Here is a 15,995-nt window from a genome sequence, read left to right as displayed (position 1 = left end):
ACTCCTCTAATCAACTTGTGACATTCCTGCATTTTGTACAGTTCATGTGCATAATTTTCAAAGTTATTTCAATCCATGAAATGTTAATTTAATGATTCATTAATGATCAATTTAACGATCATTTAATGATTTAATGAATAATAATTTAATCACTCAATTTAATGTCTAATAAAAGTTAAGTTAGATGGGCAATTTGTGTGACAAGTCGATCAAAAGATCATTATTAAAAAAAGATTACCAAGAAAAAGGTTTGGCACATATTAAAACTGCCCTTGATTTATAGGAATATTTCGGTTGTAAGGTGAAGAATACGACTGACAATACAGAATACGACGTAACCTTTTTAACATTAAAGAGCACTTCAGATATTTTTAATACAAATGAAGGAATATTCTCTATTCTCACCATTTAGGTTCCTAGAATAACAGTGGTCAATAAATATTTTGTTAAATAAACAATTGCGACAGTTTACTACTAAATACGATGCGCTGATTCCAAATCTAATCTCAGAATTTTTCGATCGGGTTCCATTTATTTGTAACAAACCAATCCCTTTATTGGTAATTACACTTTGGTTAATTACAATCATTATTTAAATAACGTGGTAAGACTTCAAATTACATGTGTAATGGTTATAAAACTTCCTAGCAGTTAATTTATATTATAACGGATTTCATTTTTGAATCCTTTTATCTGCATATCCAAACATTTTGTTACCTATAAGGCCATTGCCGCGCAGTCGAGAGCTTCTTGTTCATGATGCAGTATGGAATGCTGATAAAGAAGATTAAAATAATATCGACATTTACGTATCAGCCTGTCATCTCGTGATGAAGAAACGGACTCAAATTTTTCTGTTAAATGTCCCTCATGTAATTAACCAGTCAGAATTAAATGATCTTGTACGTGATCTCGAGTTATCCAAAACAACAGGCCGGGTTACCGAGTTCAAGATTGAAAGAATGGAATTTTTTATAGAAGATATAAAAATATGTTTATTCGTGAAAGGCAACTTGAAATGGAACACCTTCCAGGCTAATTATCTAATACAGGGGTCGCAAACTGGCCGGATGAGGCCCGTTAAGGTTTCATATTCGGCCCGCGGCCTTGATGAATTCGTTTCTAGGAATCAATGTTTCTAACATCTTGCGAGTATTAAAACAGAAAACATTCAAACTTCTAACTGTTTACGTAAGTCGTAAAGGCTTGGCAACAAAAGGACCTTTGTTAGAGGCTTTTTTAGTTTACAATGTTTTAATTTATCGAATAATAATGAATACAGCCCGCATCTATTTGACTGGTCCTTTGCTGCGTTTGAATTTTCGATCCCTGCTCTAATATATTGCAATTGTCGATGTTGTGCTGGAAGCCTTTGGTATTTAGCACAATCTCGAAGAATGTTGACTTTTCATAGATTCTTCTAAGTATGAAGGCAGCCCTACTTTATGTTGGAAACATGTATCAATACGATCCAGTAAATTATGTTCCTATATAAAGGATGTACTAAGTACGTACTAAAACATGACGTTTGTCCCGAGTACATCAAATTCGATCTGTATAAATATTAGGGAGTAGGGTAAATGACAATGAGTAAGAAAATTTTTTTTCTCATTGTCGAGTTTTGAGTAGATACAAAAAGTAAGATGTATCTGTTGTTTAAAGTGTACTCATTTCTACTCCTAATTTTCATGGTATGGTATAAAATACTAATATGTATATATCTTAGGAGGAGAAACAATTTGCTTGTACAAAAATATTGGGAGTTATGTTTCCTCTGTCACTTATGAATCGATGCCTGTGAATAAGTAGCATACAACATGATCACCACAGATAGAATATTTGTAGTGATTTAAAAGAGACAGCTTTATTGATACTATAGCTGGGTTTCACGTGAAGTTCGACCGCATTCAGTGTCTGTGGGACGGCAGGTACTGTAGACAGTACGGCATCAAACAACTATGGTCAAGGAGAGAAGCACTTACTGTTGAGGAGAAAAACGTACTAAATGAGCTACTTGTCTCCTCGGAGAAAAATCTACCTTTCATCTCTATATGTAAAACCTGGCTTGATGAAGCAATCTGTGAAAGCCATGGATCGTAATAAACAAATCTATAAACTTGATTAAGTTCTTACAGTTAGTGACGCTAAGATCAGGATTAACATATCTGTTGGTTTACAAATACTGGAACTAATGAAAGATCCTACATTCGAAGGTGCTTGAATGAAATAGAAATAGCAGCGTTGGAATTCCTTAAGAACGTCGTAAACAATTCTTTGGTACCGTAGGATGATGAGTAACTATGAAGTTGCTAGGGAACTACTGAGGGACTATATTCAACTAGGTGTCGAGTGTCTTTTAAGATTTATTTCTTGGACTCACATCTGTATTTCTTTCCCATCTAAGAACCTAGGTTCTGTAAGTGACGAGCGCAGCGAAAAAATCCTTAAAGAATTATTGACTACAGAAAGCCATTATCAAGGTACATGGAGTCTAAAATGCTGGCTGACTATTGTTGGACCCTGTTGCATGTTTCCGGTAAACACATCAAAGAATACACTTTAGATGAGTATATAATCATTTCGACTTGTGTTTTCATTAGAAATGATTTTTGGCAGCAGAAAGAAATACTCATTACTCGAAAACCCATCAAAAGAAAAAAAAAAAAAATAGATTTGAAGTAAACGTTAAATTTTAGTAAGATCCATCTATAATTTCCTTTTAATAGTCATTAAGTTCCATTTTGTCCCTCGGTATAATTAGTCAAATCCCAAGAGATTATCATGATTCAGTTATAATAAACTTTAAATAGTTATCAAAATTAAATATTATACATAACTTATTTATGATTGTCAGCATTGAATAAATGCAATTTCGCAAACTGAGTAAAAAATTATTTCAATAACCGAATATAAGAAACTACAGTAAATCTGATATCGTATTTAACATTTACTGTAGCAAATAAAAGCATGCTCTTATAGATAGTGAAAAATCGGCATTATATCCTGCAAAGTACCTAAAAAGCTTACTATTTTTTCAAAAAAACTTAAATTATAAGAAATTTTTTATTTTGGACTTTTATTTTTAATAATAGTTACCACATAAATGCCACTGTAAATCAGTACATTTACATTTTACTTTAACACAACAGTGCAGTGTTCTTGCAAGCCAAAACAAGTTGGCACAAATAAGAGAATGCTGTTCAAACAGAAGCAGAACATATGTCTCAAAAATGCGAAAACAAAGTATTTAACATATAAGAGCATGCTCTTATTTGTGAAATATGGTATTGCTTTTTCTAATAAAAATGCTGTTCATTCTGTTATATATTGATGAGTAATTTAAATCTAGTTGTAATTACAACCTAGGAAGAACGTTTCATATACAGTTTTGAAATGTTGATAAAGATGCATTTAGAAGTCTTTTAAAATTGAAAACTTTTATAACTTTATTAAATTATAATTAGATTAATGTAATTAAACAGTAACTCCAGTTATATGGTCTGAATGCCATACACAATACTGTAATTTTGTTCAGCTAGATACCCTCCATTGACAATCCTTATATTGTGTGAAGAGTTATTTTCGAGTACGATAGAATCTGATGCTTTCATAATTATGACTGTAAATTAAATTTATATGATTTTAATACAATATATTTTTAGAATTTTATAGCGTTTTCTTATTTAGATATACGTTTTCAAAGAATATAATTTATTTTTGTAAATATTTACTTGGAATTTATCGGGAAGTGTTTTCAGTTCTTCAGTTCAGTTCATGTTAAAGTTCTGGAGAACTTCTTTAACATGTTTTTGTGGAATTCCTGAGTTCTGAAAATGTTATAAAAAATTGAAAATATCAAGATTAAGTTTTATAATTCAATGCAAAAATAAATCATGTAGCATAATTTTTCCATTAACCAATCACGATCTACGAAGTTGCAATAACCAGTGACCGAGTGAATAAAACCACTGAACACTGGTAGTTGGTGATAGATTCGTGCTTTGTCAACGAGGAGTTTTTCGGGTTTTCTTCATGTTTGTAACACGTAAACAGTGGCCAGTTCCCATATAAAATCTTCCCAGGATGCTTCTACCCACGGCAGCTCGGCCGCTAGTTGCATTGCCGTATATAAACGAACAAAAATAACTATTTTCTCCTTTTGTGCATTTTCATTAATTTGGATTTGCAAATGTAATTTTAAGAGCAATTATATTTTACAAACTAATCCTCGATTACTAGAAATTCTAATTTAATTCTAAATAGTAAATAAAAATGTTTTTAACAGCAAAATAAAACTTTATTTCTATTTTTGTATGGATAATAAATGTTTAAGTATTAAAAATAAAGAAAAATAGATTTTTAAATGGGTACTGAATGTAAGTCACTTTGAAGGAAACATTTTATTATTATTATTACTGTATTTATTGTCTACAATATACACAATACAATATATTGATTTTTATCGAAATCTTCATTCGAATTCTGTATAAATTTAAATTTACATTTCTATCCAAATTTTAGCTGAATTTTTCATTTTTTATAAGTATACAACAATATTGTACAACAACAATAAATAATATAACATTTGAAACCTTAACATTCGCAAGTTTCATTTAAAAAAGAGCATGATACGTTGTGCATACTCTCTCCTTGCAAAAAAATTGAAAATAATAATAAATATTTATCATTTAGAATTAAAAAAACAATCGGAAAAAACATAAAACTATTTATTTTTATACTACAAAACATTAAAAAGTCTACGAGCAAGGCGATTAAGGCGTTACCTTACCGCTCTGTGGCACCCAGGGTCGAATCTAGGTGGTCGAAAAGTCAAAGGATAGATTTTTGGGAGCGGTTGGTCCTCATTGTAGGCAGTGGCGCGTTATCCTATAGGCAAAAGGAGCAATAGACTGGGGCCCTCAAAGCAATCTTTTATGAGAAAACATTTTCCCCAAAAAATTTTCCCGAAGAAAAATGTCTGAAGTTAATACTGTACTTGGGACCCCTAATTCAAGTTTACCTGGCCCCACGAAGATATTATGCACCATTGATCGTAGGTCTGGTCAAACTCACAATGGGCTTGTAAAAAGGCTCATCGTGATTAACCCAGGCCAACGTTCGGTATTTTTAGTAAACTGTTTATTTATAATGTTTTTGATATATTAATGCTATAACCACGTATCAGAAACTTCAATCATTTATGAATTAATAAAACATATATCTTTGAATTAACATTTAAACTATCGTAATCATTTTATTATTTTATTGAGACAATATGCTCTGTCATAGCAACAACTTAAATAAAAAAGAAAAGATTTTATACTAATTATTTTTTATGATTATTCAAAATGAAAAAGAAATATTTTCATTTTAAAATTAAAATAATATTTACAGTACTAATTCATTTAATGTAAATTTATTTTATTTATTTAATATAAAATTAATTAAATGAATGTATTAAGTACGGTATAAAATTTACTGAATTAAAATGATAATTAAAGTAATGTAAGAGACGATGTATACAAAGGTAAAAATAAATTTCAAATTTGAAAAACAGCTTTAAATTTAAAAAATAAATACATTTTATGACGAAAACATCATTTCAAATGTTTTTAATCAAAAATAAAATTTTAATTAAAATTACTTGTGTGAGTTGTAATCGTGTGGAAAAATATAAAATATTTAGATTTCAGAGTTGCAATACACTGCATTATGGAGAAGGTACTATACAGTACGAGTATATCTCACCCTTACTAGAAAAGTTTTACTTACAAAGATTTATTTATTAAATACCGTGCGGTAGTAGCGTAGTGTGATTTGTCTAATCCAAACAAAAATGCACAGTTATTCGTATTATATATTGTAGAATTGACTCATTGTACACATCACAATAGAACTAAAATTTAATGTATTTCAATTAAAGGCACAATAATGTTTAAATTGTTTGTATCGAACACTACTTATATATAATCTGTATAAAAAATAATTTATAAATTTTAAAGTTTGATTTGTAATCATTAAATGTTCTTTGCGAGAATTTGAATTAGGCTATTTAAGATCAGATCAATCCCAATACTGCATGTATATTCTCTATTATTATTACTTTTATACAAATAAACTGAATAAAATCACTCTTTTTACAAGTTAAATATTAATCTTTTCGCTATTTTGAAATATGTTGAATCTAATTTTTGATAATTGGCGTAATTTAACAATTCCATATATCGGTTAATGTTACCTTTGGTGACAAGATGACGGCTCGTCTCTGATTCCAGCAAGGAAACAGTGGGACGCACGTTCTAACATAACCTAACCTATTCTAATAATTTGGTTGCTAATAATTATGGTAATTTATTAGAATAGGTTAGGTTAGGTTGAAACGTACGTCCCACTGTTTCCTTGCTGGAATCAGAGACGAGCCGCCATCTTGGCACCAAGGGTAACATTAACCCATATATCTTATTTCAAACGGTTTTGCAGTAAGAAATTTTTTACTGCCGTAAGAGATCTGACTTTAATTTAAATTACATCTGTATAGCTCTCGTTGATATTTGGAATCAGTGTTTATTTTCCACTTTTTGTTTATTATATAGCCTATAGTTAACTCTTCTATGGATCAATCTCGTCTAAGTTTTAAGATTCAAAATTCAAATAATCGTATATAATCGTCTCATTCAGTGATATTGCTTGCAAAATAATTCCATTCGATTTTAATGTTAATAAAATGAAGCGAAAATAAGAAACAAAATTAAAACGAACAATTAAAATTTTAAATAAAATGTAAAAAAAAAAATTGACAATATTTACAAACCGACATAAAATTCTTTCATTATTCGACTCAACGCAGAAGTTAGACGTTCGTTTATAAGTTAATAAAATTTATCAATCACATAATAAATAATTTATTACGTTTTCTACAATATTTAAAAATTAAAGTATTGAAGTTGTTTATTATTACGGTTCATGGCTATATTTGTGTTTTCTTTAGCCCTTATCTATAATTCAATTATTGATCTAACTTTTAATGAATTTTCAGGATTATTTTGGCAAACTTGCTTAAAAATTTTATTACATTCTTACTTATTTAATATAATAGCCTTCGTCTTATTTGTATTACATTTCTTATTTTAATTAAATGATTTCACTCTCGACTGTTGATAATTTTCCTTGGTTTTTTTTTGTTTTTTCGTGTTTTTCGATCGAGGAAATTATTTAAACGTTTGCTTATATATATATGTGTGTGTGTGTATGTTAAAATGAAGTTTAATCTTCATTCGCGTGACGTTAAAGCCTTTGAAAAATGCATTGATTGACATCTATACAATGTTTTTATTTTTATTAGAGCTAATTTTAAAACTTTTACTCGCCTCTTGCCGAATTTATTGGAATAAAATATTATAAAATTTTAATTGTTTAAGCTTTAAAGATTTTAAATAAGCATATTATTAATTCCAAATTATCTTTCATTAAAATTCTACAAAATGAATCACGAATAAAATAACCTCAGAAGGTCTTTTTTTACTTTATTTTTGTCTCTTTCAGGTAGTAAGAGATGGAGACTGATAAAACAATTTATGTAAAACATTTTTATTCGTATAGGAACTATATTATATATATTTTAATGTAAATTGGCTTGGAATGTGATTATTTAAATGATATTTAACTTCAGAAATATAAATGTAAATTGAAAATAAATATAAATGTTACAAACTTAAATTATGAGTGAAATTGGAAACGACGTTTACATAATATTTCAAATATAAATCTTCAGACTATATTAAAATGAAATATATATATATATATATATAATTATGTGATCAGTATATATCGAATATTAAAATTAGAACCTAATTAAGTTCTAATTTTGTATCGAAAAGAATAACAAATAAGAGATTAAATATCATACTTGTATCGAAAAATAATTAGCTATTTAGTGATTTAAGGGAAAGTTAAGCTTTTAAATAGTATTTATAATCATATAAATTTACTATAGAAAAGATTAAAACGTTTGTTACTGCTTAATTTTATTTTTAAAAAATAAGAAAAATTTTCCTTTCAACAATTACTTTCTCATTCAAATTTTAGCTGCTTTCTTCAAGTTCAACTTCGTAATATAATTTTATAAAATGATATTTTGTCATTTATCTTTCACCACGACCTGACGAAGTTCGAATGTAGATAACTCGACTTATCTAAAATATAGCACAAGGCTGTATTCAGTATCGGATTTAGAAATGGTCACTTTAATGCTTAAAGCGGAAAAATTTTATGGATGATGGATTTTAATATCTTCTGGCACTTAGAAACATAAATATCTGCGGAAAGTTTTGTTTACACACACGACTTAGTGAAAATGGACGAGGGTGACAAGTTTTTATGACTTAGAAATACCCCGAGTACATCGAAAAGCTAAAGCGATAACGATAAATGTTTCTGATGCCAAGAAAAATCAGAAAACAATGTAATTTTAGATTATGAAAATATTTTAAATAAAATTCAAGTAAGCTTATCTTATCATAATACTTGTCGTTGTTCTATTAATTAATGTAGTTTAAAAAAACATCAGTCGAAAATTCGAGGTATAAGATGATGCTCTTATACAACTATTTTTCTCTATTAATGCTCTAAGTTTTAGATTAGATCTTAATTTTCGTAGAGTAGCTCTATATTTATATTATAAAACTGATATAAATGTATAGAAATTTATGCAAGAAATCTAAAATAAGTTGGAAATATATATATATTCATGTTTTATAGCCATAGCTTTAGTTATTTTCAACCTTACTCGTTTTTTATGAAATAGAATTGAGTAAAATCATAAATTACATAAATAATAAGTTCAAAAAAGTGTTTAAGAGAAGCAATAAAGATTTCATAAATAAATTAGACGACTATTAAATAATCGTTTATTCAATTCATGTCTCCTATTGACGTATACAGAAAGTAGCAACACATCTACAAATTAGAAAACATATTGTCAAGAAACAAGAAACTTCATTTTTTATCTTTTTTTTCCTTTTTAATCAAGACAACAGTTAAAAACTTCACAGTAAAGATTCACTTTCTCTTTTATGTCCGATCTAACAAAATTTATCTTAGTTTTGTGATCGGTTTTATTATTATTATTATAATCAGTAAATTGATAGACTCATCTTTCGGTAATTGGCAGAATTGACGGGAAAATTCTTTGGTTGATTAATGATCTTCCGAATTATATATACTGAATGAACCAGTGGAAAGTACTTATCAGATAAGGGTATATGACCTAAATCGTGCATTTGGTCCGAGTATTATATTAAAAGTTCAGGCTTTCGAGAACAAATGAAAACTTTCGCTGATTAACTGAAATCGTGGTTATCAGCGCAGCGCTTGAAGATGAGAAGAGAACAATAAAGAAACAAATACTTGTATGCGTATCGGATTTGCGTATATTCTAGATAAGCCATGTCTTAGGGACCTCGTTTTGTTTCAGTCGACAATATTTGGTGGGATCTCCTCAGTGTCTCTACAGAGGCAACAATATAAGTAAATCCGGCCTGATTATATGACATATGCAACTGATATCGAGTTTTCCTGTCTTAACTTCTATTTTAATAAGCATAAAGATTAAAAAATATTTTACTTTAATTAGTTTCTTATTATTACTTCCATTGTAGACAATCATATTTCAACCAGTGATCGCATACAACTCGATAGAAAGACATTGCTTTTTATACAATATTCGGATTGCCAAAATTATATTATTGGATATATTTAATTTGGTCATATCTGCTTCTGACAGGTATTTTTTTAATAATTTATCCAGCATATATCTTCCGAATAGACGATCGTACATTCACAGAACTGCCATCGAGGGACGGAGTTTCCACGATTTGAGTTTATACAAAAGGGATGATTACCTTTTGGACGCGATGTCTCCGCTTTATTTTGCAATCAAATGTGCAAAATTCTCTTTTAAAATTAGTTTAAATGTCTTCATAAATCTTTATATTTCTCTTTTGGATGTAAAACTCTTTATATGAATAATTTTGTAATTTATAATTTACTGAGAAACTAGACATTATGTATAAGATATGGACTACTTATCGAGATAGAAAACAAATTCTAAACTTAAATTAAACTTTGATTTTTAAATAGTATTTTTTCTGTGTGTTTTCGGAAGCACGAGGCGGAATATACATGATATAAAAAATAAAAGTACCCACTCAACAGTACGATTTATGTCATCCGATTTATCAAATTTGGCACAAGACCGAGAGTGGTCGAGCGTGTTAAAGATTCGATAAAGAAATTTCTCTTTCAAAGCAGTGTTTTTTTGGGGTCACGTACTTAATTCACCAACAAAAGCTTCGCCCGGATCTATGACGAAATCTTTGAAATTTAATCTGAGACCTTTCCTATTGGAATTCGTCCCTATTATGATTACGGTCTCGTAAAGCGTGTTGGATATGTCCTTAGATACCCTTTCGGGACCGAAATTTGCAGCCACCACGTAACGGTGCCTCCGAGGATAATACCTCTCGAGTACTAAAACACCATCTTGATCCAGGTGTACTCTTATATTTGTCCTGCCGCCTCTCGGGTAAAAAGATGCTGGCGCTGAATTCATGGCAATTGGCACAGAATTGTTCCTCAGACCAACTAACTGGCTAATTAAGTTTATTCTATCACTTTGGCTTTCTACGTTTGATGAAGGATTTTGATGTCCTGGTGGTAACCATAACGGTATGCGTTCAACTGTAATGTTATCAACTGTAGAAGCAATTGTCCATTGCATGGGACAGAGCTGGCCTTCTCTATACATCTAAACATAAAAATTAATTTTAATTTAAATAATAATATTACTATTACCGTATTATATTTATTTTAAATACGATTATTGATTGTCGAAACGAGTTTCATTATTACATTCAAATAACAACTCTCGTATAATTTTCATTCAAAAGTTGTAATTTAAGTTGATTTTGATAAAGAAATTTAACATTTTACAATTTAAAAATTTGTAATTCAACGTATAAAAGGAGATAATACATTAATAAACTCGTATAAACTTTATTTATAAAGTATTAGTTGTAGAGTTCGTTTCGGCAAACAATTCTTTAAATTTTAAAGTGAAAAAATAAAAAAATATATATATATAAATTAATATCATTAATATAGAAGTTTTATATAAAAACTTGTTTTTATATTATTCATTTCTGTATCACGTCAGCTAATTACATTTCAAATACACCAATTAGTCTAGCTTGTATCTCGTCAAGCATATATAAGAATGTTTAAAATTAATTTTAAACATTCTTCTATGTATCTTTTAAGTGTATAAACTTTTTCTAAATCATTATCAACAATGAATTTAAAAAGATGGTTAATGGAGAATAATGACTTTTTGTATAAAGATAAGTACTTATACTTGACGCTTAAACATTATATCTTATTTAATATAGCAAACAATGGCCAAATTTGTATAGAAAACAATCTAAATTCATGAAGACTAGTAAATTATGAAGCGAATTATTAACTCTCCGTAGATTAAGCGGAAGGTAATATTTAATATATATTCATCTCTTGTTCAATAATTTTTATCTTCTCCTAAATGTAGTCTATTTTCCTTTCATTGCATACATTTTAGATAATTTACTATTCGGGCATTAAACTTAAGATGCCATCGACCATCCAACGCGTGTTTGCACTGCAAACATTGCTACTAAGGAGACTAATGTGTTGTCATCTAGTGTAAATGTGGTCTAAAATACATTCGACAATAGGTGCTAATAGCTTGTTCCTGAAGGCACCGCATCGATTTTGACTTTATACTCAGAGAAAAGCTAGTAAATGACCAGAAACAAAGTAGAGACGAAATGGCCTGAGAAAGCTTAAAATGTTAAGAACTTCTTAGTTTCAAACTTCTTAGTTTAGCTTCGGATAAATGATTTTATACTAGTTAAAAATTGATGCAAACATACATTGGGGATTACGTTTACATAAGATACTCGCATTCTGCATTAAATCTAATTAAAATGTTTCCAATTTATTTCTTCAAAAATTAAAATTTGGATCAAATAATTCGTAAATACTTTGTAAATAATTTACTAATATTTAATTACAATTTACGAAATTAAAGTTTTAAAATTATTAAATGGATATTAAAGAGTAATATTATTAAAATTTTTAAGTTCCCATAACTCAAATTTTATTCCATAGGGTTTCAAAAAGTTATTTAATTTATATGCTTATTAAAGGATATTTAATTAATAAAAATACTTTATTACTGAAACAAAATTATTCTATACTTTTAATTTCATAATTTAACAAAGTTTAAGCTATGTTTTACAGTTTATTACGCATCAAATCTTACTTTTAAATATTTTCTCGTTATATAAGCAACCCCAGCTGACATTATAAAGATTATTAATTTATTACCTGCATGAACCTTTGTAACTCCCTCGTAAATCTCTACTAGTACTTAATAAAAATTAAACAAAATGTTATCTCGACTTTAGAAACGAATAAATTTATCCAATGATAACGTGTAAAAACATATTGCATGAATGAGTCACTATGCCAAGTAAAATCCTTAACTTGCCTGAATAGAAAGATATTAAAATGGTGCTTTTTCACACCTACAAAACATTGGCTTTCCTATGAGTAACTTTCTACCATCGGATGTCATTCTTGTGTGATGGACCATGTTATCTAGCTAGATAGAATCCTCCTCGGAGACGTTGGCCCCCACTCACTTATCTCCTAACCTGCCAGTCATTGTAAGATATAGGATGTAGGAATATCCATATCTATACAAAGACATTCTTCACTCTGCTACATTATATTCTAGTAGCCTTTGCAAGATCGTTTTGCAGCCATTGATGGTTATTCCGGCGTGAGACAGTTGTCAATATAGCCAGGTGACATACCAACATGTCCTCTTATAATCGATTAGTTGGTTAGTCGGGCGTACAACGTGAGATGCTATCTTTGAAATTTTTTCTTTCTCCATGTTCCACCGACCATTACAATTTACAGATTTAGAAGTTATTTTTTTTTCTTTCTCTCTCTCCCTCTCTCCTTCTGTTCGGTTGATATCGAACATATTTTAGTATTATGGAGATTTTTTTAATGTTTCCCCGATATTTAATTTATGTAATAAGAAAATAGTCATGGATGAAAAACATTGATTAAAGAAAAAAAAAGATTTGATTATTTTAAAATGCAAAAAAGCTATTTTATTAGAGTAGATAATCGTTTATAGAATTTTTCCAGAGAAGAAAAGTGATTAAAGAAGCATTTCGAGATAATTGACTTGTTAAGGAATTGTTAATCGATAGAAAGACATTCCTCTGCTACAATCTATGAAATTGTCTAAGTGGCAAGGAAATTATTTAAAATTACAATAAATTAAAGCTGCATAAATTATACTTTAATTTTTACTCTCTTTTATTTTTTAATGGACAAAATACGATGTCGTTAAAATTAAATTGTCATAATTACATAAACTTTACTTATTTTTTGTTCTGAGGGAGAGTTCATTTATCGTGATTTTTGTACATTATAATGTATATTTATATCTATCCAATGAAAAATATATAAATAACTATTTATTATTTTATTATAACATACCTAAAAAGTAGCATACACATCAATGTACAGTACATTCCTATAAAAATAACTAAAGGGACCATTACGCTTATCTGGATAGCGCGATGTAGTCAATACTTTATCTTTTTTCCGGATTTTTATGCTGTCTTAATCATAATAATGGCGAAACAATAAGAAACTGACAGTTAAGAGGTTTTAGATCTTGATTCATCAATATTTTACAATCGATTTTTAATTTTAGAATATTTCTATTCACTCTATTGTTAAATTAAGAATTATTTAAATCTATGAAATAAAAATATTATAATCCCATTTTTAAAAAATCCACTTATAAATACAATTAACAACAACTTAATGATTTGTATTTACCGTTATATATAAACAATGGAATTTAATATAATAAATTCGGACTGCAATGAATAAATTATTATGTAAAAAACTTTAAATGGAAATATTCCAATATGACACAATACGAAACAAACTAAAAAATGTCTCAAAATTTTTCTAATTAAAACTTTAAAGGTGCTTTAATCTGTTATATTTAATTTTATTATCGTCTCGCTATTCGGTTTTCCAAAATACATATCATATACAATAAGTATGAAAGTGTAGAAAAAAGTAACATACTTTTACACTTTAATGATATGTCAACTTTCATATATCTAAAATACTAACTGTAAAAGATTTTTATCGAAGGTTTGTTGAAGAAAAATGATTTTGAAGTCGATTGGTTGGAAAAATAGAAGTAGACAGGAACATGCTCTTTCATTTCTTCAGCCAATCATTGTTAGAACAATTCTCAACCAATCTCTTATACTGTAACATCTTTTACGTCGGATATTTTATGTGTAACTCTTAGGATAACATTTTAAGTGATGTTTTTAATAACAGTTTTCCAGAATACTAAATTACTTTGGAAGACATAGGAACAGAATAAAATTTAGAATTGAAATGCTTTCAAGGATTTTCATTCTTTTTCCTTTTTATAGGACTAATTAAATTTTAAAATACGTTTTTATATCGCATAAGATTGTCTGCCCTTTTAATACTTCTCATACAATAATTTTGCAAATTTATATATATATATTTTTTAAACAATATTTCAAAATTTCGGTCAAGTTCTGAATGCCATACTGAATCAAACTCTAGTAATTTGAAAATACATAATAATACTTTTATATCCAAACGTATTCAAATAATATTAATCGACTTTTTTCAAAATAAACTTTTTAATCTTTGTATTTTGCTTATTTCTTTTGCTTTGTTTAAAATTGTTCTTCGCCTCCTTTATTCACTTCTTCAGTTTCAAAGATAATATCATAATCAAACAGCTTCTTCACCGATCTCAAACGTGCAATATCCATTGTCATAAAGACAATGGATATTGCATGTTTGAGATCGGTGAAGAAGCTGTTTGAATCCAACATTTTTCAATAGCTAAACTATATTACTTTTTCAGAATCAAATATTTCTTTTATTGTTTTCAATCGTGTAAATATTAACTCAGTTATTTCATTAATTCACTTTTTATCAGATCAAAAAATTTATTATAATCGTAGACTGTTGTATTTTAAATAAAAATATCATATTTCTTCTTCTTAGTGTTAATTTTTTAATAGTATTCTATCTTTATAACAAAGCTTTTGAGATTTTTGACCAGTTGGTCGCGCGTTAAGGAAGTTTTCAATCACGAAGGATTCAATTCAATATCTTTCAAGATGATTGACAGTCAGAGTTGACTTAATGAACAAAACCGAGGGCCAGCCATATAGAACATATTGCGTTAGACCCTCTCGAGAAAAATCTATTTTCTCATGAGGATTTAATGTAACCAAATTTCAATTCAAATTTTATGTTTTCTCTCTTGTAATTTCTTACTGTTTTCTCATTTCTCTTTCTTTCTCTAATCTTTATATATTAAAAGCTTTTATTTTAAAATCGGTTTGGCTTCTTAAATCATTGCTAATCTAACGTTCTTTATTTATTAAAGTATTGAAGTATTCCTTTAATCAGATTCATTGTGCATTTATTTTTCCACTTCACTCTTTGAAGTGGAAAAGTGTTATTATAAAAGTGTACGAAAGCGATTGGTATTTCTCATTTATCCTTCGAATGCATTCTATTAAGAACCTCTAGTGTATAAAATAAAAAGAATTTCTCAAGATATAAAGTCATGTAGTGAATTTGTTATAAAAAAAATATGAGCAATAGTCATTCCTAAGAATATAAAAACATTGATTCATTTCATAGAACTGAATTCTTTTGAATTTCACTTTTTGTATCAAGTAACTCAAAGTTCTATATTACCAAAATTCAATTTTGCTTTATATTTGACACCATTATTCAATTTTTTATATCAAATATACATATGAAACATGATAAACTCTAGAGATATAAATTAT

General features: G+C 28.3%; 1 protein-coding gene across 1 annotated transcript in view; it reads right to left on the bottom strand.

Annotated features, from left to right (window-relative positions):
• Positions 1-9,664: 9,664 nt before the first annotated feature.
• Positions 9,665-15,995, bottom strand: part of LOC136977530 (amino acid transporter heavy chain SLC3A1-like) — a 67,561-nt gene continuing 61,230 nt past the window's right edge. Inside the window, exon 4 of the mRNA XM_067273028.1 lies at positions 9,665-10,804. Coding sequence (XP_067129129.1) covers positions 10,322-10,804 — 483 coding nt within the window. The 3' untranslated portion in view covers positions 9,665-10,321. The remainder of the gene's footprint in view (positions 10,805-15,995) is intronic.

Source organism: Centruroides vittatus, unplaced genomic scaffold, assembly GCF_030686945.1.
Source record: "Centruroides vittatus isolate TY-2023 unplaced genomic scaffold, ASM3068694v2 contig_1114, whole genome shotgun sequence".
NCBI lineage: Eukaryota > Metazoa > Arthropoda > Arachnida > Scorpiones > Buthidae > Centruroides > Centruroides vittatus.
The sequence above is the reverse complement of the archived record's forward strand: the minus strand, read 5'-3'. Positions and strand labels throughout refer to the sequence as shown.